This window comes from Panthera leo, chromosome D3, assembly GCF_018350215.1.
Source record: "Panthera leo isolate Ple1 chromosome D3, P.leo_Ple1_pat1.1, whole genome shotgun sequence".
Lineage (NCBI taxonomy): Eukaryota > Metazoa > Chordata > Mammalia > Carnivora > Felidae > Panthera > Panthera leo.
In genome coordinates this window covers 77732218-77756830 of record NC_056690.1, presented here as the reverse complement: position 1 = coordinate 77756830, position 24613 = coordinate 77732218, and the positions used below count along the sequence as shown (strand labels likewise).

The 24613-nt window shown below is 41.8% G+C and overlaps 1 protein-coding gene and 1 non-coding gene across 3 annotated transcripts in view; both read left to right on the top strand.

Annotated features, from left to right (window-relative positions):
- The first annotated feature begins 1852 nt into the window (after nucleotides 1–1852).
- The window catches only part of LMAN1 (lectin, mannose binding 1), a 34085-nt gene continuing 11324 nt past the window's right edge, over nucleotides 1853–24613 (top strand). The window contains exons 1-10 of one of the 2 annotated variants that reach the window (XM_042910551.1): nucleotides 1853–2112; nucleotides 5416–5570; nucleotides 5651–5758; nucleotides 6738–6799; nucleotides 8166–8265; nucleotides 12629–12752; nucleotides 14600–14658; nucleotides 15113–15245; nucleotides 16897–17087; nucleotides 17207–17277. In XM_042910551.1, coding sequence (XP_042766485.1) covers nucleotides 1875–2112; nucleotides 5416–5570; nucleotides 5651–5758; nucleotides 6738–6799; nucleotides 8166–8265; nucleotides 12629–12752; nucleotides 14600–14658; nucleotides 15113–15245; nucleotides 16897–17087; nucleotides 17207–17277 — 1241 coding nt within the window. In that variant the 5' untranslated portion in view covers nucleotides 1853–1874. Of the gene's footprint in view, nucleotides 2113–5415; nucleotides 5571–5650; nucleotides 5759–6737; nucleotides 6800–8165; nucleotides 8266–12628; nucleotides 12753–14599; nucleotides 14659–15112; nucleotides 15246–16893; nucleotides 17088–17206; nucleotides 17278–24613 lie in introns of both variants that reach the window. The other variant, XM_042910550.1, reaches the window with a different exon arrangement.
- On the top strand, nucleotides 10905–11048 carry LOC122204334. The gene has a single exon (XR_006195619.1). It is a non-coding gene; the product is annotated as a U4 spliceosomal RNA (small nuclear RNA).

The following is a 24613-nucleotide window of genomic DNA, read 5'->3' as shown; positions in this document are numbered from 1 at the left end:
GGCATCTAAGATACTTTTTGCTCTCATAGAAGAGGTATACAACTAGACTCCTCTGGCTGGCTCTTACCAGGAAAGAGTTACAAAGAATCCGTTACCAAAGTGAGTTCATTTCTCAGCCTTGTGCTGGGCTCAGTAGGCTGGGGAGGGCCTTCCGCAAGTTTGACTTAAAAATTGAAATTTCCTCAGGCATTGGAGAGTAGTAGAAAATCCCTTCTTGTTGTATTTTACAAAACTTATATATTAAAAAAAAAACTTATAATATGGGATTGACCTTAATATAAAACATCATCCTATTGTAAACAAGCCTTCCCATTCCATGACTGATTTATAATTGGTGAAGCTTGAAGAAGGGCTTTTCACATGTTCGACATACTATTTAGGGAAGACAGGCAGATAGTTTGAGCAAGAGGTCTATTTCTTATCAATGAAATAGCTAGGGCAAGGCCTTGATGTTAGATGAAAATATTGGGTTAATTTTCTCCTAAATGAGTAAATGTATGTTTATCACCCTGAATAGTGCCTGATACATGGTACATGTGAGCTATGATTATCAGTTAGGATTGCAGGTGACAAAACCCGGAAATAATAGCTTAAATGAGTGAGGGTCTTATCTCAGAAGACAGAAGGCTGGAATAGGCAGACTTGGGAGCTCAGGACAATCATTAAAGATAGGGGCCCTCCTGGCTTCTTGTGCCATCATTTTTAGCGGTCACAAGATGGCTGCTGCTCTCCAGACATTGCATACACATTTTAAGCAGGAAGAAGGACAAACAGGGAAAGGGACCCCCTTCATCTAGTGAGGTTTTATCTTTTTATTTGGTAAGTGACTCCCTCAGACCTTTCACTAGATGCCCTGCAGGCTGGAGAAATGAGTATTTCAGCTGGATATATTGCCACCCTGAACAAAATGGTGTGTTAATCAGGACAGAAGGAGGAACGGATAGTGCGCAGGTATTTAGTAATATCCAGCCAGGCTATCATTACCTCAACTGAAAGCCAAACCTAAAGAAATACGAGGTGGAGGGCCTGTTGAGGTGGGATCAAGGGAGAAACTGGTAGTCTTAGGCTTTGAAGTTATTCGCTGTCAAGTTCTCTCTCTTGCTTCTTGTTTCTATTGTCCCACTCACGTTTCACTCCAGACACTAGTCACCTCTCGCCTAGGTGTTCTCTTTCAACAAGAACCTGCCCGTTTTTTCTCCTTTAAGGCCATTACAGACACTTCTTACTTTCAATGGCAATATCCAAACTCCCTAGGTTAATATTCATGGCCCTAACACAGGTTGATGGAGCTCAGCGAGCTGGGACCATCATATTGGTACCTATGCCTTGTTTCTGGAAAGACTTGTTTCTGCAAAGTCCACCTAATGAAAACCAGCTACTGAACAATTGGTATCACATCAAAAAGAAAAAAAAAAAAAAAAAGACTTTTTTCTAGGACTGGAACGGTTTATTGTAGGCAGGGAAGACAGATGTGGGGAGTCCACAGGCGTTAGGGCTCGCGAATTCCACCTCTAACGTGTGTTAGGAGGCAGGAGAAAGCTTGCTGCAGGGAAGCGTGTGCGGTGCTCCCCCAACGCTCCCAGTCGCCCGGGAAGAGAATGTAGGAGACCCTTCCCCCCCCCGCACCCCCCCCCCCCGGGAGAGGACGGGCGGGGCGCGTAGACAGCGCCGCCTCCAGGCCCCGCCCCCTCCCGCGGGGCCCCGCCCACAGATGCCCCGAGTCCTGCGGCCGCCGGGCTGGCGGAGGCCGGGGGCGGGGCTCACCCTTGCCCTCGGGGTCCCTCGGGCTCCGCCAATCAGCGAGCGCCCTGTTGGCCGTCCGTAGCTCCCGCGCCCCTCCTCCTCCCGCCGGCCTCCGCTTCCCAGAATCCAAGATGGCGGGATCCAGGCATAGGGGTCCCCAGGCCAGAGTTCGGTCTCTTTTCTGCGCCCTGCTGCTGTCGCTTAGTCGTTTCGCCGGGGCCGACGGCATGGGGGGCGACCCCGCGGCCGCTGGTGCCGCGGGCACCGCAGCCGCACCGCCGCACCGCCGTTTCGAGTACAAATACAGCTTCAAGGGGCCGCACCTGGTGCAAAGCGACGGGACAGTGCCCTTCTGGGCCCACGCGGGGAGTAAGCCGGGAAAGAGGGCGGGGGGCCAGGGTCCCCTCCTCGCCTTGCGTCCGTCTCCCCCTCTTCACCCTCTCCCCGCTGCACTCCACTGGCGCGGTGGACCCTTCTCAGCAGCCCCTCCTGCAGGTCGGCTCTGGTCCGCAGGGTTCTCTTCGCCTGCCCCCTAAGGCTCCCCCCAACCCCATTCTGCCACCCCTCGTCCTCCTGTCCTCTTTTCCGTGATGTCGTCCGTTCTTTCCGTTCGGGGTAGAGGTGTTTTGTTACTTTCCTACACTTGCAGGCACTCCAACTCTCTTCTAAGCGTCGCGTTTCACCCTGATGCCACGTCTCGCCGGGAACGTCCCGCAGCCCCACCCCCGGCCATCCCAACCTGAGACCTGTTCAGGCAGCTTCCCTCCCTCCTTTCCCGCTTCTCCTGGGCCTCCCCTGCTGTCTTTTCTCCGGTGTCAGCAATGGTGAATGCTCCTGGTTGTACCCAGTACCTACTGACGCCTCCGGAGATGGCATACGTTAGTTTTAGAGTAGTTTTTGAGTCTTTTTTTTACGTCTGAGGACATTGCTGTGTTACTGGAATACCTTGAATTTGCCTCATAGTGACTTGGTGTGGTCTTTGAGCTTTTCTCTCGTATTAGGTAGCAAGAGTCACGCTCGTCCCTTTAGTAACAGGGATTTTTTTTTTTCGTATTGATTGTTTCTGCACTTGACACTGGAGAATAACAGATGCAGCCTTTTAAAAGATATTTTTAGTTTTTTTGAAAATTGAAAGTAATCTGTGCCCCGAGTTTTATTCACTCTGTGTGTTTGTCGCTGTGAGTAGATAAGAGAGCCTTGCTACACGTTGACATGTGTGGAAGAAAACGAATCTGTACTTTCTAGTGCTGATGTGTCACTGCTGACTAAGGGACCAGCCGTGACACTTGGCATGCTGTAAGCTCTGTTCAGTGACCATCAGATGTACCCTTTGAACCAGGTGGCAGATGCCTTGATACGGGGTGAAAAGTCTGGCAGTTTCAGTTCCATCTTTATGTGTCATGAAACAATTATTTATAGAAGGTGTTCGTATGCATTGTGTTAGATTGCCCAGTGCTTGAAATAGAATATCCCATTTCTAGAAAGTGATGACTGAATTGGAAACACTGTTAGCAAGAGCCGTTTCACTGAAATTAATGTATAAACTCAAAGGTATAAAATTTCAATTTGACTTAATGACCAAGTCATTAAGTATTCGAAGTGGAGTGCAAAGACTTTGTTACTCAGCAGGTAGGTATTCACTGTGTGCCCACTCATCAAGGGTATATTGCTGGGCTTTTGTTAATCAAGGTGATATCGGTCCTAATATGTAATGATGCAGATGCGCCAAACACAGGCTTTCGGAGTTTTTGTTTTTGTTTGGGGACGACGATAAAGTTTTCAGTAGTGGTGATAGATTTGTTCCCACTTTTTCACTTCTGCATCCGTCCCTTGCCTGCTTGTTCTGTCTTTGCCACTTAGCACCACATACATCAGCCAATTGGGAATGTTAACCAACCACTCAAATTAGTCACCTCGACTCTCTCTACAGTCTGTACTCAACCAAACTTGTCTGCTGCAGAAATGTCATAGAGAGTACCTGGGTGAATTAGAGTTGATGACTAGACTGAATGTGAAATAAGGGGATTCATATTTTAGTCATGATTTTTCTACATACTGACTCCAGGAATCCCTGCTGTGAATACTTCTTGTTTTCATTATCACTGTAATTTTTACAGTCTCACTGTCTTCTTAACTCCATTGATCATTTTTTTCCTTTTTCGTTTTACCCGGAGAGCCATTATTTAAAGCAGTTTTTTTTCAAATAGAGAAATTTAAGATTTAGTTTAAACATGGCCCATTACATTCATGCCCAAATGAAGGCCAAATCGACAGTGTTTCTTTTCTTAACTCCAATGTCCTTTTGTACTGTTAGCACACATCCTGGGTTCATAAGGGCACAAAAATGATCACGACAATTTGTAACCCTTTGTAGCTAGGTCTCAGGGCTCTTTCCCTTCATTCTCTGATTTGATCATTTGTAAGCAAGGCAGGTGTTAGCTGCTTTATAGATGAAAAAAAACTGCCGTTCAGAAAGGTTAAGGTTCTTGGAAAAGGTTACATAGCTAGTGTCAGTAGAACAGAACACAAATCAAGGTCTTCTGATACTGTGTCCAGTACTCTTTCCATGATGTCTTCCCCACCCTTTTACGCATTTGAAAGTCATGGTGACAGATAGTTACTGATCTTACTAAAATATCTCGACTTGTCTTTTTGTCAGTTTCTCCTAGCTGTAAAGACATAATACAGGTATTTCCAAGCATGGATGTCAGAACTGGTTAATATCTGAGAGGGTGTGTTAGGATTGTTTGAACTTAGGCCCGATAGGTGCTTTCATAATATCTAGTTCTATTAACAGGACTAGCTAACATTTATCGAAATACTTCTGTGCCCGTGAGGTTGTTAGAGAAATGGAGTAACTTTCGTACAAATAGCTAGCAAGTGATGCAGCCGGGACTTGAGCCTAGCTTGGAGATGCGGACCACTGTTTTGGGGATCACAATTCTCTTTGAGAATCTGCTGTTGCTAAAAAACTGTTCATTGCCTTGAAATTCACTTGACCCTCTCCCTAGAAGAATGTATATATGCACAGAATTTTGCATATAACTTTTGGGGTGTTTCTGGAAGTGATTGAGCCCAGCCCCTTCATTTTACAGGTGAACATATGGTGAACCCAGGACAGTAAGAGAATTATTTGCTCAAAGTCACACAGCTGAACTGAGACTAGGAATAAGTCTTGATTCCTAGTGGTATGTTCCTTTCACACCGTTTGAGCTTCCTACATTTGTAAACTGGTAAAATCCTTCGCAGTTAAAAAAAAAAAAAAAGTATGCAAGCTTTTGAGGTACTTGGAAAAGAATATTATGGGAATCAAATAGTAGGTTTGCTTTTTAAGCCATAATTTCTTTCCTCCTGCCCCTTGAATTTTTAGTGCATGGTTGCAGCTTTAATCTTCCTCCCTCCCTCCCTCTTTCTTTCTTTCTTTCTTTCTTTCTTTCTTTCTTTTTCTTTCCAGAGGTATGTCACTGTTCAAAAGATGGCAAGGGAGCTGTCAGAAGCATCTAAAATTTTAAAGTTGAAACTGTCAATGTGTAATTTTTTCCTAACAAAATTTTTGTACAGCTTACTGAGTTAAAATTAGATCTCTATAGGTATATGGGACAGTTTGGTGATGGTTCATTGAGTTTTACCTAATTGTCACTTAAAGCTCTCCTTCCCTGATTTTTGTTTTAGATGCTATCCCAAGTTCAGATCAGATTCGAATAGCACCCTCTTTAAAAAGCCAAAGAGGATCAGTGTGGACAAAGACAAAAGCAGCCTTTGAAAACTGGGAAGTTGAGGTGACGTTTCGAGTGACTGGAAGAGGTCGAATTGGAGCTGATGGCCTGGTATGAGAATTTAACATCTAAAATGTATATCAGTGCAATACCACTAGCCTCTAAATGCCTCCTGTTACTTATATTTACAGGCAGTTTGGTATACAGAAAATCAAGGCTTGGAGGGTCCTGTGTTTGGATCAGCTGATATGTGGAATGGTGTTGGAATATTTTTCGATTCTTTTGACAACGACGGAAAGGTATGCTTGTTGTCAGGACTGTTACCTGCTTGAGTGTACCTGCTAACGAAGTTAGGCTGTGAGGAATTAGTTTATTTAATACTTTTGTCAGGTTAGTAGTAGAGAACTCTCCAAACCATATTTTAAGTTATGATGGTTAGTCTTTATATAGCCAGGAGTTTAGAAATTTAAAGCTATGAGTTCATGATTCGTTGTACATCAACCGGAGGTCATAATGGAGCTCTAACTCTGAGAACTTTGCAGTGACCTCCCTCCCCAGCCCCCTGTGTATGCTTAGTAATTTTGATGGATAAGCATGGATCATTTAGACATAGGCAGTGAAACCAATAGTGTTTAGAAGACGGTTACAGTTTATTTTCATGAAAATATCCATGTGCATTACTACTGCTAGCTCACATATTCATACTTTTTCATGTTAATACTTTCTCATATGTTAGTCACTTCACTTTTTGATCAATTTCTCTGATGCTGTCCTTAGGAGAGCCTAAAACAGTAAGAACAAAGTCTACTTGTGAATTGGAAACATTAACTTATGTGTTAGCGGCCTTAAGATTGATGATCTTTGTTTCAGCTGGTAGTTTCTCTGCTGATTGTCAGAGGTCATTATTAGCACTTTTAAAGGAGAACTTTAATAACTTCTTGAACGCTGAGGTGTGTTAGTCCTCTGGCCAGTTAAGCTCCCTTGGGTCCCACACTTCTCCCACGCTCACAGTGGTTCCTCACATCTGTGTTGTAGTTGATTACTCACACAGGGCACATCATCGGTCTTTCTTGAAGTGTTCAGTGACTCTGTTTTTGAATGATTAGAAGAGTTTACTAAAATTTTTCTAAATAAGTAGAAATCTTTCCTATTAATTATTTTAACATTTTGAGCCCTAGAATTTTTAGAGATGTAAGAGGCCTTATGGCACTTCTAGAATGATCTAGCATTCTTCGACCTAAGGATTCTTTAAAACAAATGCGTTCTTTTTGTTTTTAGAAAAATAATCCTGCTATAGTAATCATAGGCAACAATGGACAAATCCATTATGACCATCAAAAGTAAGTGTGTGCTTTATATGTTATTTGATTTCAGCTTCTTTTTGAAAACCTTGGAAAATACACTGTTTCAAATCTGAACATTTTCCATCCAAGTACTAACCAGGCCCGACCCTGCTTAGCTTCCGAGATCGGGTGCGTTCAGGGTGGTATGGCCATAGACTGAATATTTTCCGGATGAAATAAGATTGTTCCTTTTCTTGATATATTTTGTAACTTGGTGGAAAGGTCTTATTTTAATTTGGTCCTGTTTTAAAGTTCAGTCTATGGACCACCTCAGATTTCAAACATAAAAATGTGTTGTTTTATTCAACCAAAAGTTATGTAATACGTTGAAAGGTTTATAAAAAAAAGGTTCCTGGTTCTCAGTAATGCCATTAGTCATGTTTCTTTCATCTTTATCTTTCGAAAATAAAGTTCAAAGTCTTGACCAGACTAGTGGCCAAGCAATTTATGCCACCTTATTCATCCTTCATGTTGCTGTATTTTTTTTTTTTATTATTTAAAAAAAAAAAAATTTTTTTTTAACGTTTATTTATTTTTGAGACAGAGAGAGACAGAGCGTGAACGGGGGAGGGTCAGAGAGAGGGAGACACAGAATCCGAAACAGGCTCCAGGCTCTGAGCCGTCAGCACAGAGCCCGACGCGGGGCTTGAACTCACGGACCGTGAGATCATGACCTGAGCCGAAGTCGGCCACTCAACCGACTGAGCCACCCAGGCACCCCCATGTTGCTGTATTTAAAGATTCTCAGCAGGCTACAGAACTTGTGTTTAGTATATTTATGCTATGTATGAATTAGGTATGGACATTTTTTATTTTTACATGTTTGTTGTGGGAGGAATTACCTTTGAGCCAGTCAGTAAACTATAAGAAAAATTAACTTATCTGCACTTTTTTTTACTGTTTCCTACCTTAGTGATTTTTAATCCTCCTGGTTCATCATGACCACCCGTGGAGCTATTTAAAGTAGAGGGTGCCAAGGCCACTCCTTGTGAGTCTGCTTCAGTTCACTTGGGGGGGGGGGGGGGTCTAGGAATCGGCAGTTTTGAAAGCTCCACACATATTCGATTGGGCCGTAAAGGACTGTGGCTCTAGTCTCGCGTGGGAGAGGTAACTTTCCTCTTGGGGTCAGCACATGGGAACACTGGCTTCTGACGCTATCCATGGTTCCGACAGGAATCACGGGAAAAAAACTCGTGCCTTAACTTTGTGTCTTTTGAATAAATAACTTCAAGGATCCCAAGACTCTGTCATAACTTACTGTTGTTTTCTCTCTCTGGACGTTGGTCATTTTAAATAGTGAGTTTTTAAATATCGGGAAGCTTTGTTACGTTTTTTGTCTGTTTTCCTTTTCTCCATACTGTAGTGATGGCGCCAGTCAAGCTTTAGCGAGTTGCCAGAGGGACTTTCGTAATAAACCCTATCCTGTCCGGGCAAAGATCACGTATTACCAGAAAACACTGACGGTACGTAGCATGCGCTTGGAGATGATCGAATGGACAGTATTCCAGCGTGACTTTTCAGGTTGAATCTTTGGTAGACGTCAGAGGCATGTAAATTTGGATATTGTTTATACACTCAGCGTTACTGTGAGAGGGCGGAAGTGGCTTCAAAGTTCGGTGTAAGTGGCGACCGACGTGTTGTAAAACCTTGCCAGTGGGTTTGCCGTCAGTGTATGCTTAAGCATCCGACTTACTGTGTCTCACACATCATATACATACGCAAGCCAGCAAGATAGAAATATGAGTAAGACAAAGGTCATTTTCTCCAAAGAGCGTGTAGTCTAGTGGAGTGGAGACACTTCCGTAACGTTGCTTACGCTATGTGACACGTGCTGCAACATGCATGCCATTAAGTAATCAAGGGCACAGAATCTTCCAAACTGCCGGGTGGGAGCGGGGAGGGTCAGGAATAGTTGCTCAGAGTTGAGCTGCACCCGGAAGGGGAAATAGAAATTTCCTAAATGGGGTGCATATACCAGGCAGAGAAAACAGGCACAGGGACTCTTGAAAGATTTGGGAAAGGCACGTAATTTGGCTGGAGGATAGAGGAGACTGTGGGAAGTGGGGTTGAAATGGCGGCGGTAGCCCATCTTGTAGGCCTCAGGTGGTTTGTCCTGTTGGCAACTGTTTCAAGTTCTAAGCAGGAAAGTGAAACGATTAGATTTGCAGTTTGGGAAGATGACTTAGGCAGCTGTGTTCTTTAATGGTATCTGTGAAAGGAGACTCCGACTCTTAGGGGCCACTCCCTGTGCTCGGTCCTTTCCATGCAGTTTCTCACTTATTCTTTCCAGCAACCCTGTGGGGTAGGTATCCCCATCTCATACACGGGGCAATCGAATATGGGAAATTTTAAGTAACTCAGAGTCATACCCAGTAAGTAACACAACTGTGATATGAACCGAGTGCTCTCTTAGCTGTAAGACTCCACTTGTGGTCTGAACTGAGGGAGAGGGAAGAAGAGAGGGGAAGCGATTAGGAGGGAGAGACCGCAGGACTTAATACTAGTTTGCTTGGGGGTGGGAGGCTCTGGGGAGTCAAAGCTAGTTCCCGGATTTCTGGCCAGTTGTACAACTAGGCCGAGAAGCAGCACCTTTGTTTGTGTTTGAGTGAGGAGTGGAAGACAGAGGGGTGGTGAGAGTTTAGCTGTAGACACATTGAGTCCAGGGTAATATTTAAAGTGGACATATCTAAGTTAGCAGTTCGATGATTACTAATACAGTGTGAACTTTGCTTGATAAAGGTGTCATCAATACCTGGTTATAGCATACTTGTAAATAAAGAAAAAAATCCGGCTTAAATTTTGCTTTCTCCTAAATCATGAGCTAGGCTTGCACAGGCTGTTCTTTGGAGAACTTTGTATTGGCTCAGTCTTACATTCCAGACCAGTTTAGAGATCTCAGAGCAGATGAGGTGTCCTGTCTGTCACGATGGACTTGGACCTGAGTTCCACTGTAATTGTTACACATCCGCTACAGTTTCATTAGGGTCATCAGTAAGTCGTGCTCACGTTCATGTGGCACAATCCAGCCACCAACCTCGGGGGGGAGGGCAGACCCACGCTTTAGTTCACAGATTGCCCCGGGGGGCTGCCCACAGACACAGTGCACCGAACCCCACCGACAGTACCCAAAATCGTCCTACAAAACGTCCTCCTGAGAGAGTTCCACATTCAGAAGAGATTGGGCACGACTCTGCATATTAGCTCATTAAAGCTCATCCTAGGAAGTCTTGAAACAAACTGTGAGTAAACTCTACGTTCTTCAGAATTACTTGTTCACCTAACATCCGTGAATGTCTATAGAGCTAGTGCTGTGAAGAATACATCTGAGAGAGACTTGGCAAAGGCACGTGGCTGATTGAACGGTCCTGGCCTTTATGTTTGCTCAGTCACTTCTCTCTTCCTGTAATGCACTCCCTCTTCTCTCTGTGTGGCAGAGTCGTGCTCCTTGAACACACTAGGTCACATCCCTGTTCCATCATTATCAGGTAATGATAAAGATAATAATTATGATAATAAATGATAATAAATAATAAAGATAATAAAGATAATGATCTTTCTCCCCAAAACTCTGGTGTTTTTTTTTTTTTCCTAGTGCGTATGTGGCCTTTAAAGTATATTGTCTTGAATTACTGGTCAACTGTGGTCTGTATGTCTTTTTTCTCATCAATATGATTGTAAATTTGCCAGTACAGACATATACCCTGTATTCTTTTTTTTTTTTTTTTTTAACGTTTATTTAGTTTTGAGACAGAGAGAGACAGAGCATGAACGGGGGAGGGTCAGAGAGAGGGAGAACAGAATCTGAAACCGGCTCCAGGCTCTGAGCTGTCAGCACAGAGCCCGACGCGGGGCTCGAACTCACGGACCGCGAGATCATGACCCAAGCTGAAGTCGGCCGCTTAACCGACTGAGCCACCCAGGCTCCCCTCTACCCTGTATTCTTTATAGTCCCTCATATTTTGCTCCTTTTAGTAACTCAGGGGATGTTTATTGAATTGGTACTTATCCATTTATCTTGTCCCACTTGTTTGAACTTCAGAGGGAAAAACAGTAAGGGGAGCAAGAAATGTTGTTAGTGGAGGAACATAGTCAAAACAAGTGCAGATTTGCGCGGCGGCAGTACCGTAGCCGATGAGGTTTATCCGAGGCACGATTGTTGCCAGTTGAAAACCAAGTACGGCTAGTGTAGTAGTTAACAGTGGGTTGAAACTGTAAGATGAATAAAGCATATGAATGGTACCTGTATAGTCACAGACCTGACGTTCCTCCAAACTCATAGTACGATGAGTTTATTATTCTCTCTCTCTTTTTTTTTTTTAAGAAATAGTACTAGACAATAAAGACTCCTAGTGGATTTTCAGGTTGTTGAGGTTCAAGGAAAAAATATTGAAGAGTTGAAAGTTTTTAGGATTAGAACTACAATGTGATTAACTAACACCTTTGTTTTCTTTCTCTCTCAAAGACAAATGTCTTACCGGGTCTTGATTCCAATTTGAGACACTGTAGAGGAGCACTGTTTGCAAATGGTGGAAACTGAAATAGCGTTACTGATCGGGGGGAACAGAATATTACTATTAGTCAACTATAGACGGCAGGTGGTTTTGAAAAATTGGTAGGAGTTGACGTTTCCATTCTCTATGATATAGGATTTGCCTTTCATATTGACAAGTGTCTTCCTTTCTTGCTAAAAAATGTGGGCAGAACACTCTAACATTTTACCTGTGTAACTAAATCTTCACTGTCACAAGTGATGCTGGCCTCTGGCAGTAATAATAGAAGTGCCCCATGCTAGTACGACATCTCTCTTCCTCCTCCTCCCGCTCTCAGCCCCTCTTACGTTGGGTTGCTGGGAGCGAAAGGCTCGGCCACTGCTTGATTGGGATCAGGAGATCAGTATCTGTGTGTCTGCTGGGTTCTTTGCTTTCTTGGGATTCCAAGATTCTTTGAAGACATTTTGGGTTATTACTTCCAAAATACCTTCTGCACAGGGACGTCTGAGTGACTCAGTTGGTTAAGCGTCCAACTCTTGATTTCAGCTCAGGTCATGATCTCACAGGTTGTGGGTTCAAGCCCCATGTTGGGCTCTGTGCTGAGGATTGTCAGCTCGGAGCCTGCTGGGGATTGTCTGTCTGTCTGTCTGTCTGTCTCTCTCTCTCTCTCTCTCTCTGTCTCTCTGCCCCACCCCCACTTGCATTCATTCTCTCTCTCTTTCAAAAATAAATAAACTTAAAAAAGTACATTCTGCAAAATAGAAACTTAGGCATCCTTTTAGTTTTTTCATTTTCTGCCTTTTTGTCAGTACAACTTCTGTCACTTCTGGTGTCTCTGCTAACTTATGACTGTCCAGTCATACCCCCCTCCCCAGTTTAATGAAGAGAAGCTCACGACTTGCTAAGTGAATCTATTTAATTCTCAACCAGCTGTAGTAAAAGTTGTAAATTCCTCCTATTCGTTTTGGCTCTGTCACTGGGGTTTCAGAGAAAGTCTGATCGCTCTTCTGTACGAACCGTTCGAAGAAAGTAGTCATGCTTCCCTAAGTCTTCTATTTCAGAAAGTTTTTCGTGGAATGGTACCAAATATTTCTCTTTAAGCCTTTGACACATAGTAGGGTTAGAATAAAATGAAGTGTCTTGTATAATGATTCCAAGTAAGTGAGGTTAGTTAATGGACAGCGGATGACCCTTTCTAGTAGTGAGAGAAAACTGGTAGCTTTTTGACAGTTGGTTATTAGACCAAATATAAGGATCAGTCAGTCACACATTGACTATTTGACGTTCATTTTACAATGCCTGTTATAAAAGCTATAGCTGTAGTCTCTCTTTTTAGGTGATGGTCAATAATGGCTTCACACCAGATAAAAATGATTATGAATTTTGCGCCAAAGTGGATAATATGGTTATCCCTCCTCAAGGACATTTTGGAATATCTGCTGCAACTGGAGGGCTCGCAGGTAACTCTTGCTGTCTTCTAGTGTTGAAAGTTTGTGAGTTTCCTTGGGAATAGTGTGCTGTAGAGACACGCGGACTCGTGTCCTTTCAGCCTTTTAAGACTGGCTGTGACCTTTACGTGGGCCGCGGAGCCGGGGTCCCGCTCCCGCTCTGTAGGTGTACAGCTGGCTGGGGCTGCGTCCAGGGAGGTACGGAGACCATCAGTCTTATAGTGAGGGAGACGTGCTTTTAAAGCCAGGCCTGTAAAAGGTTCATTGTCAAGTGGTTTACGATCCTGAAAGTTGTCCCGGCACATTTAAGTGAATTTGGTAGCCTGAGGAAATATTGGGGACTAAAGTTTCATCAAGGTATATTTGTCACTTTTACCACTTTTTCCCCCTACATTTTGGCGATAAATGAACTTCTTATTTGACATTAATACCATCTTGTGTTCACATGGTTCATTGTGTGATTTTCTATTATTTTCAAATATATGATTGTTCCTCTCCTCATCACAGGGAAGGAGGGAGCGGATCGATTGTATTTACTCTATTTTTACTTAAGTTTGCCAAACCTTGGATTAAAGGACATTATAAGTATACATGGCCAGTAATGGCCAGACCAAGGCAAGACTTGGTTTGGATTTCTGACTCCTGTGTCCAGTGCTGTATCACACTGTACATCTTCTCCCCAAATGATGTAACTCACACCACGGTGGTACAATATTCTCTTTAATCTGGCTGCATATCGAGATCTCCGTAATAATGGCAGAAAGCATAGAGGTTGCCAGTTGAAATTAATTGCTCTTGCTTTGTGGACGTGACTGGTATCCTAGCCAGGATTGGTAATTTAGGTCAACGTTACGAGGTATGATCTGCTAAGTCCCTGTTTTCAGCTTACGCAGCCTGAGATTAATTTGATTTTTAAAATACGATTTTAGATAAAGTAAAATTGTTAATATCTGCTATGTGAGGGAAACAAATATGAGTGATATTTAGATAGAGTGATCATATTATCTAAATTGGAAAGCTCTGAGAGTAAAAGAAGATGCTATTATAGTAATGCCAGGACAACGTGGATAAATGAGGGCTGTCCTAGTAGGCCAGGACAAAGCAGTGTCAAGTGGGTAACAAGAAAGTAAGGCGAGAAGTGGTAAGTACCGTAGGAAGGGTTCAGGGACAGCTATGGAAATACACGAAGGACAGAAATTCGCATCATTTCACTGGAGCACAGCCTGTGAAGGAGATTTGTGGGAAAATACGGGAGGATCTTGGTGCCAGTTTTAGGAGTTTGGGCTTGTTTTGACCCTTCGTTCGTTTGTTCGTTCCCTTATCCCTTATTCATTATGATCCTTTATCCCCTTATTTTATCTTGTTTTTCTAATGTTTATTTTTATTTTGAGAGAGAGAGACCGAGTATGAGTAGGGGAGGGGCAGAGAGCGAAGGAGACACAGAATCTAAAGTAGGCTCCAGGCTCCGAGCTGTCAGCACAGAGCCTGATATGGAGCCTGAACCCACGAACTGTGAGATCATGACCTGAGCTGAAGTCAGACACTTAACCGACTGAGCCACCCGGGCACCCCTCTCCCCTTGTTTATTAAACGTGTTACTTATTAAGCAATGTTAAATATTCTAGTTTAGAATAAAAGAACGTGAATTTTAGTTTATTTCTGACGTAAATCTTTCTGGTGAATTTTTATCTCTAAGCTCACAGAGCACCATTGCCTTTACCAGATTAGAGCTAATATTTGTTATTTTTCATACTGATTATTTTTAAAGCAATAGCTCTAAGGTAACTTCACAACCATAAAAGTAATCTGTTAATGGAATTTTCTCAGTGCTTTCTGTTTTTGTTTTTTTTAATTTGTAGATGACCACGATGTCCTTTCTTTCCTGACTTTCCAATTGACTGAGCCTGGGAAAGAGCCGGTAAGTATAATTTTCTCAAAAAGTTTATTTTCGCTTTATTGGTAGCTCCTTGTAGCTGAAAACGGGAAGCCCAGCTTAGGTTTGGGTCTCCCTCCTGCCTGTTACTGCCATATGACCTTGTAAACGTTACTCAACTTCCGTTACCACCCCGTTTCTTCCTAGTAAAACTGAGACATTTGCACTGGTCACCTTATGGTGTCGTGAGCATTAAATCAGACCGTTGGACTGCTGGCAGGCACGCGGTAAATGGAAGTGCCTAGCATTATCGTTCTGTTGTAATTATTAGTAGCAAGAGTCAGTTGGCTATGACCTAAATAAGAAATGACATTTTTACGTTAGCCTTTCAACTAGTGGTAGGGTAGTTGAAATGAAGGGCAGAAAAGTATATGGAGGTTTAGTATTTTCTTACCCTTCTAATTTTTTGTTTTTTTAATGATTCTAAATTCCAAAAAAGCCTACACCAGATAAAGAAATTTCAGAAAAAGAAAAAGAAAAGTATCAGGAGGAATTTGAGCACTTTCAACAAGAGTTGGATAAAAAGAAGGAGGAATTCCAGAAGGGCCACCCTGACCTTCAAGGGCATCCTGGTGAGTTGGAGGAAGCTGTGCTCAGAACCGCACAGGGCCTGTGGCGCGTGCGTGCATCTCATCGTTGAGCTCCTGTCTGGCACGTCCAAATAGTTTCCGGAAGCAGTATACGAGCGCATCTTCTGCCATCACGAGGCTTGGAGGTTGACGTTCCCACCAGTAAGAGTGTGGCTTAGGAGAGCGTGCAGTGGGGGATACCAGGCGATGTGGACGGACGGCGATCCACCGCGGGGCAGGGTCTGTGAGGACAGGGATTCTGTTTGTGTGCTTACTGCTCTGCCCCCTAAACCTAAAAAAAAAGAGCCCCATTGCTGACCTGGTAGTTGAGACTCAGTAAATATTTATGGGATGAAATCATCTAAGGTGTATGTCTTTCATTTTTGAGTGGCACACGTTACCTTATTAATAGAGGGATACCACTGGAAAAATGTCAGAAGGCTTGTGGAAGTAATGAGAAGGGATTCTCTGGCTCTCCTTCCCGTATACTGCTTGACAGAACTCTGGACTTTGAAATTGACGAATTTTAAAATAATTAGTCTTAAGCCAGTGTAAGTAAGAACTCGGGTGTGCTAGCTGTCAAAAACAAAACATGAGAAGTCCAAATAGAGTGGCTTTAGAGTATCTGCTAGCTTTTATTTGGATGGTTCCCACCAGCACAGATGATCAAAGCCGTATAATAAAGCTCACAGCTAGCTTTTGTACTCCAGATAGCATGTGATTCTCTAAATTCTCTAAATAATATGAATCAGACTTCATGCAGGTAAAAATGAAAGGTAAATTTAATTCTTTTCTTGGATTTGTTTTAAGTATTACATATGGTTTGTGACTGTGTCCTAAAGCTTATTGTAATAAGTGTTCAAATGAAGTAATCTTATTTTCAGCATAGGTATGAAAGGAAAATGCTGTTCTCAAGAGACTCCATTTTTTAATTAATTACATAAGTAATAATTTAAAAATAATTTTAATGCACAGATTTTAAGAGCGTAGTTTGATGAATTTTGACAAACGTATACCTGTGTAACTGTCACTCAGATCAGCACATAGAATATTTTTCTCACCCCGAGAACTTCCCTCGTGCCTCTTTCAAGCCAGCGCCCTCTTCACAGAGGCAAAACCACTGTTCTGATATCCGTTAACGTAGATGAGTTTTACCCTTTCATATAAGTAGAATTATACAGTATATTTGAAAGAATTATTTTTAGGTGAAAATTCAGAACTAATTTATAGTGAGTATTCAACCAGCAGAGATGGCAAAAAACAAATAATAATTTTGTCCTGATTGAATTGATGATCTTGCATGTTTACTGTTGGGGAGGTCATACCACTGGAGTACAACATAGTGGTGACGTATATGTTTTTTTATTACTATTATTTATTTTAGAGAGAGAGATGGAAGCAGGGGGGAGTGATAGAGGGAGAGAATCTCAAACAGCCTCCATGCTCAGTGTGGAGCCTGACATGTGGCTTGATCCCACGACCCTGGGATCGTGCAGAACCTGAGCCGAAATCATAAGTCAGACGCTCAACCGACTGAACCACCCAGGCACCCCTAATTTTATTATATATTGATACTTTAGTAACTTATGGTATTTCAAAAACTACATGTGTTGGTGAGTTTAATAATTTTAAGTTGCAATTTCCATTTCAGCAGATGAAATATTTGAGAGTGTAGGAGATCGTGAGCTGAGACAAATCTTTGAAGGACAGAATCGTATTCATCTTGAAATCAAGCAACTGAACCGACAATTAGATATGATTCTTGATGAACAGAGAAGATACGTGTCTTCCTTGACCGAGGAGATCTCTAAAAGAGGAGCAGGAATCCCAGGGCAGCATGGACAGGTAGGCTTTCCAAATATACATATGAGCCTTAGGTGGCCTCTGATGGAGAAGTAGAAAAGAAAGGTTGCTTGCTATGCAGTATGTTTGTACAGAACTGGATTCTTTTGTTTTCCCTCCAGATCACTCAGCAGGAGATGGATACTGTTGTGAACACTCAGCATGAGATTCTGAGACAAGTAAATGAAATGAAGTAAGTCAACAAAAGTAATCGCCGAGTGTTAAGTGATAAATTTATCCAAAATTCATGACTTCTCTCTGTATATATGCAAGCACATTATTATTGTAAGAATTCTGCATGGGGATAAGAATCATGTTTTAGATTTTTTTTTTTTAATTTTCTTTAACGTTTATTTACTATTGAGAGACAGAGAAACACAAAGCATGAGCAGGGGAGGGGCAGAGAGAGGGGGAGACACAGAATCTAAAGCAGGCTCCAGGCTCTGAGCTGTCAGCACAGAGCCCGACTCGGGGCTCGAACTCACGGACCATGAGATCATGACCTGAGCCAAAGTCAGTCGCCTAACCAACTGAGCCACCCAGGTGCCCCTAGTTTTTTGTTTTTTTGTTTTTTGTTTTTTTTGTTTTTTTTTTTTTTGATTCATTTTGAAATAGGGGAATGTAAAGTACAAGAACTTTGATATTTAAAAGCTACCAACATCCCTAAATTTTCAAATTGTTCTAAGGCAGAAAAGAAAAAAATGCTTCAGTACTTTTGTGCTTTGTGCCAAAGTGAACACCAGAAAAATTGCTTTAGCAGCTTACAAGAAAATATGTTTGTCACAGCTACTTGACAGCCAGGAATATTCATACATTTCTAAAATAACAATATATGTAATGTATAGCAATTCTATGAAAAAATGCTAGAAGAGTAAACGTGCATAGTATTGTAGGGCAACAACACAAACATACCTCATGCAGGAACTTTTTGATGGAATAAAAACCATATGGAAGGAAATATGCTGTATGTGACTACCTCTCTTTCACTCCATCTTGTACCCTGAGAGTTGTACCCAACAAAGAGTTGGAGCAGAGAGGAGCTACTGTGTCTGTGGAACTTTGATAAGTTTCTAAAAAGTATTCACTTAGGCAGATAATTAACAGCTTTTGATGCCTAGTGTAGAGAAGCAGCCAAAATGTTACATTTCATAAGCTAACACTTCAGAGCACTGCCCCGACCGATACAACCCTTGACAAACAAGAATGTCGAGGTGAGTTCTTTAGCCCTGGAAAACTAAACAGTATTAGGTTAAACAGAAGGTGATAATATCTACACCTAGAGATTAGAGGCAACCCAACTTATAACTGCAAACTGGTACTTCTTTCCCTTGTGCTATTTGGCATTTTAAAAAATCTTCGAGTTGCGAACTCATGATTAAAATATTTATGACTCTAAACGAATAGTTAAATTCTTTCAGAAATAGACTGGATCATGTGGCATTATTTTTAAAAGTCTTTAGTTTCATATAATTTTAGACTTTGAACATTGCAAAAATAGTATAATTTCCATATATCCCTCACCCACCTTCCCCTAATGTTGACACCTTACGTAACCATAGCACAGTCAGAACTAAGAAATTAACATTGGTACGGTACTGTTAACTAATGATCTTACTCAGCTTTTGCCTGTTTTCCACGAATGCCTTTTTTTCTGTTCCAGGATCCTGTCCAGCAACACACATTGCATTTAGTTATTTCCCTTTAGACTTCGGCAGTCTGAGATAGTCCTTCCTTCCTTGTCTTTCATGCCCATGACAGTTTCTGCAGTGAGCGCTTTTTTGGTCCACTGCCTCTCGGTTTGGGTTTGTCTGGTGTTTACTCACGATTGGATGGAGGTTCTGCACTTTTGAGAAGAATGCACCATCGTATCATGTTCGTGATGTCAGTATGTCTCGCTCCTGTTGACATTGGCTGTGATCACTTGATTATGGTGGTTTCTTCCTGCTTTCTCTACTTTAAAGTTACTGTTTTTCCCTTGGTGATTAATTATATTTCAGAAAAGATACTTTGAGACTATGTAGGTTTGTAATGTCCTGTTTTAGTTTAAACTTTTGCTTGCTAATTGTAGCCTCCATTGATGTTGTGCCTGAAACAAGAATGAGATGTTTCCCAAATGCTATTTTTTTCCTATTTTCATCATTCCTTCCCACGTATTTTTTGGAATTCCGTAAGGACCAGCTTTCTGTTCTCCCCCATTTATTTATTCAGTCAATCATTTATTTCATATGGACCCATGGATATTCTGTGGATTGCGATCCAATATTATCATTATTTGTTGCTCACATTGTTCAACTCTGGTAATTAAGAACTCCTTCAGGTTGGCTTCTGTGTTCTTTCAACAAGCCCCATCTTTTTTTTAAAGCATTTCTTTACTTTCTGGTGTTACACTGTGTTTCAGGCACATCTTGTATTTTCTCTGTCCCAGCTCTAGAATCAACCACTTCTTCAGTGAGCCCTGATTCCTTTTATTGGAGAAAAGTATTTAGAAACCCTAGATCTGGGCACGAGGTGTGCTCATTACCACTGTGGTGCCACTGCTTGTAGATATCTCAGTAGACAGAGGTCTGGAATATATGAATGTGTAATAACCCACATGTATACGATTATCTTTATTTTTGTACCCATCACTCTACATTTGCATTTAAAAAAAAAAAAACCCGAGATTAACCACACACTTTGGATTCTGGTTGGACCAGACTGGACTGAACATTACAGCATTGATTTTTTACCTCGTCCTTCCTGATTTGAAAATTCTTTCTCTGAGAGGGAGAAACCTGGTTCTTACCTATGATTTTTTTTTACTAATTTTAGTGTGCACGTAATGTACCCATAAAGTGGTTTCAAATTGTCAACTTCTATCACTGTGAGAAACATATTTACTGATGGATTTATGTAAAGTTCCTTTTGCCTCTAGACTTACAGTTTGTAATGCAGACCCTGTTTTCCAGACAGTTACTTAGTTCATTTCTCCTCTTCCCCATTCTCCTCAGTGTGGTTAGGATATGCATTTAGAATACAGTTAGATTTCTTTGGTAGTGTTTGTGTTCTTCCTACATCCTGGTTGATTTTCAGTGTGTGTATTTTGGGTATGTGAAGGGAATGTAAATACTATGTTCTGCAAGGTTCTAAGAGTTGAAATGTATGTGTTCACTGAAGTATAGCTCCCTCTTCACCACTAGCACCCATCCCCACTTCTCCCCTTCTTTCTAGCCTTTTCCCACCCACCCCCTGTTGGTCACCTGTCCCATTAACTTCTAGTTTGTTCATCCTGTGTTTCTTCTGCACATGTGTATTTCCTTAGATCCCCTTCTTTCGTATGTGAATGGTGGCATATTCTAGATACCCTTTTGTGCTTTGCTTGTTTCACTTAAGAGTAGTACTAAAACATCTTAAGATTCAATTAGTGGTCATCCTAGCCATCTGACTGTATTATCCATGAAGGACTTATTTAGGGTAGTTAGCAATCCTTGTAAATTCCCACTTGCCGATTGAGAACAAATGTCATGCCTACCATAAGTGAGTGTAAAATCTGAACTCGAGTTTCTAAATTTGTCCTCTAGAGTTTTTTCCTTCTGGATTAAGCTTCAGAAAAAAACTGTAAAGAGACAGGAAATACTTGCCTTTTATGGAAAGGGTGATTTGTGTCTTTATGGATTGTCATATCCTTAGAGAGAATCATAGAATTTTTTGAGCAGAAGCATGAGGTACAGTCCCCTTCAATTTACAGAAAAAGGAAAAAAAGCTCTGAATGATAGAAGGTCACAACAGTCAGAACTAGTTTCCTTATCCCCTTACTTTGAAGTGCTATTTTCTAGCATACCGGAAAGCCTTGCCAATTGTTATTTTCACTTTAGAAATTTTCACACATACAGAGAAGTTGAGCATGAAAGCCTTCCCTCATATCCCCATGCCCCCAGGTTCAACAGTTATTAATAACTGGTTGGTGTCAGCCTGAGCTATTCATTATGAATTACCCTCATCAGTTTCTCCAAATTTTAGTGACAGTGATGGCTGGAGCCTAAATCCCTCATTTCCTTAGAGGTCGTTGAAAGGTGGCACTCTCTTCTCAGGTTCCCTGTCCGGTTAAAAAGAATTTCTCCCATCACTTGTTTGTTATTCTGAAACAGTCCAAGAAAGGCAGAATAAACACTTGACTCTTTTTTCCTTACCATTTTTCAAAATCATGAGTTGGTGTCCTGGCACCGTGCAAGGTTAAATGATGAGGTAGTGAGGGGTGGTTTTCTTTCTTTTCAACCCATGGATTTTAACATATTTTGCCCTTATGATTCTTAGTCTTTACAAGTGATATTCAGAGAGGCTCGTCTTTGGTCACTAGCAGCCCGTTAGCTCCTGTGTCATTTTGAAATAACCCCAGAACTTAGTAGTGTTTGATAGCTTCTTTTCTTTAAGGTGTAAGACTTTCCAGGTTTCAGGGCACCCGGCTGGCTCCGTCAGTAGAGCTTGAGACTCATGATCTCAGGATCATGGGTTCAAGCCCCTCATTGGGCATGGAGCCTACTTAAAAAAAAAAAAAAGAAAGAAAGACTTTTCCATGTTTCTTTTATACATTTCTATCCCACACGTGGCAAAAGGCATTTTTCTTTGGATCCCTTGTCTTCTTTTTAAGTTTGTTTATTTAGAGAAAGAGAGGGTTCACGTGAGCAGGGGAGGGGCAGAGAGAGAGAGAGAGCGAGAGAGAGAATCCCAAGCAGGCTCCGCCGGGCTTGAACTCACAAACTGTGAGGTCATGACCTGAGCTAAAATCAAGAGTCGGATATTTAACTGATTGAACCACCCAGGAGCCCCTGGATCCCTTTTCTTTTACTAGGAAATGGAGTATATTGTATAGACAGTCTGGTGCTTATTGCTACTGGGTTGTCATTGCTTCTAGACCATTTTATTTTATATGTTGTGTCATGTTATGTTATGTTATGTTATGTTATGTTATGATCTATCTTTTTTAGTGGTAAACTAAAAAATGTGGGCTCACACTCCCAGCTCAGATGTCAAGAGTCACATGCTTTACTGACTCAGCCAGCCAGGTGCCCCACTTCTAGGCCTTTTCAATGAACAGAGTTACAAATGCTTTTCTTTTTTTTTTTTTTTTTTTTTTTTTTTTTTTTTTTTACAAATGCTTTTCAAGCTCTACCATTTGTGTGTTGGTTTGTGTCATCTGTTAATTAGTTATATTTTTTAAATATTGAATTCAAAGTATAAATGCCCTTTTCGGTGAGTAGGGAGTGTTGAACATTTCATGTTTACTTTTACCTAATTTATTGAGTGCCTTTTGCATTCTAGGTACTGTGCTAGGCATTTTTAATTTTTTTTTTTTTTATTTTGAGAAAGAGCACGAGCTGGGGAGGGGCAGAGAGGGATGGAGAGAAAGAATCCCAAGCAGGGTCTCTGTACTGTCAACGCGGAGCCCCGTGTGGGGCTTGAACTTGCGAACTGTGAGATGGTGACCTGAGCCGAGGAGATCAAGAGTCAGATGTTTAGCAGACTGAGCCACCCACGCACCCCTTGCATAAATATCTTCACATATTCTTCTGGGACCTTGCTCTTGGTTACCCGTTTCTGTACCTTCAACCTGGCCCTGTAATGCGATACTTAAGTGCTTAACAACCTTTATTCCTTCCTGATCATCACGTTATCTCACCCAGGATACTCATCCTGTCCTCAAGCCCTGTAACCCAGGCCCTCCTTCGCCCCCTCCACGTCCCTTTTCTCTGCTCCACCCCTCGACACATAGGGTAGACCAGGCCCATCCTTAGCTCTGGATCCCCTTCTTTCTACCACTGCTGACCCTTGTTCCATCAGTGATTCTCTGTCTTCTACCTTTAACTTTCTTTCAGTGCTGCGGCTTCCATTTGTAAAAGGGTTTGCTTTTCTGGTATCTAAAACTAATTTTAAACTAATTTAATTGACCTTTTTAACTGTTGCTTTTCTTTTTTCTTCCCTTTTATCTGAGTTCCTAAAAGAGTAGACCAAACTACCTGTCTTCACTTCCAAACCACAGTGATTTGCCATCGTACCCCTACTGATCACCTTCCGTCCCGTCTTCACTGGGGAGGGCTTCCTGGGGCAGCCGGCGCTTTCCCACCCCTTTCACTGGGGACATTTTAAGACGTCCCCGTGCAGCACTCGCTCTCTGGCCCCTCTGCTTCAGTTCGGCCTTCTTCACTTGTGGCTCCTCCTTACATCCCTCAAAGGGTGTTTTTCTCTAGGGTTCTCCAGCCCTCTCTCTCTCTCTCTCTCACTTGACCTGTCCCCTCCTTCCACCAGTCCCACCTCCATGGAACCCTCCTCATCCTTCAACACTCCACTCTCAGGGCCCCGCTGAGATGAACGCCCCTTCCTCGTGGAGCTCTAGACGTGCCTCCGTCACGTTGCTCTCCTGCCAGACCACCAGTGTCGGCAGGGTGGGAACTCCGCTTTTCTCTCCATTTCTGTCCCTAAAAATTGCCTGGCTCATAACACGTACCAAATCTATGTTGGCACGGTCAACAGGCGAACGAATGAATGAATGATTGAATGGGAACACATTAAGTGACTCAGTCTTTGTGTATTAAAGAGACATTTATGTGTAAGCAATTGCATGCTTCTGGGAAGCAATATTCTTAAATGCAGATTTGTGAGGAAGTTCTATATTTTGGGATACTTTGTTCTTGCTAAGTATTTAGGCATATTAAAATATAATCCTTAATTTGAGTTTTAATGGAAGAGCTTAGACTCCTGTGAGTTTTCTCGAGCATGTGTGCCATTAAGAAATTTTAATCAACACGTGCCATTTATTCAGAAAGCACTTGAGATATTTTGTAGCAAGTTTTAAAGTCTTGTTCATATAACTCAAATGTGATTTTTGGAGATTGAGTATACTTAACATTCAGCCTGGTAGACTGTTCTTTCTAAGTAATTCTGACATTTGAGTTCCTCTTTTTGTTTTCTTCTGGCAGAGCTTTTACTTATTTCTTGTTTTTTATTTTTTTATTTTTTTTGAACTTTTACTTACATGTATAAGTATTTCCCTGTTTTTTTATTAAAATTTTTTTTCTTTCTCCAAAGTTTTATTTAAATTCTAGTTAGTTAACATATAGTGTAATGTTGGTTTCAGGAGTAGAATTTAGTGATTCATCCCTTACGTACAACACCCAGTGCTCATTACGAGTGCCCCCCTGAATACCCATCATGCATCCAGCCCATCCCTTCCAGTAACCCTCAGTTTGTTCGCTATAGTTCAGTTTCTTATGTTTTGCTTCCTTCTCTTTTTTTTCCTCCCATCTATGTTTTGTTTCTTAATTCCACATATGAGTGAAATTATATGGTATTTGTCTTTCTCTGACTTCTTTCACTTAGCATAATACTCTAGCTTCATCCACATCATTGCAGATGGCAAGATTTCATTCTTTTTTATAGCTGATATTCCAGTGTGTGTGTCTATGTTTGTATACACATATATATACACGTACACCACATCATCTGTATCCGTTCGTCAGTCCGTGGATATTTGGGCTGTTTCCGTAACTTGGCTA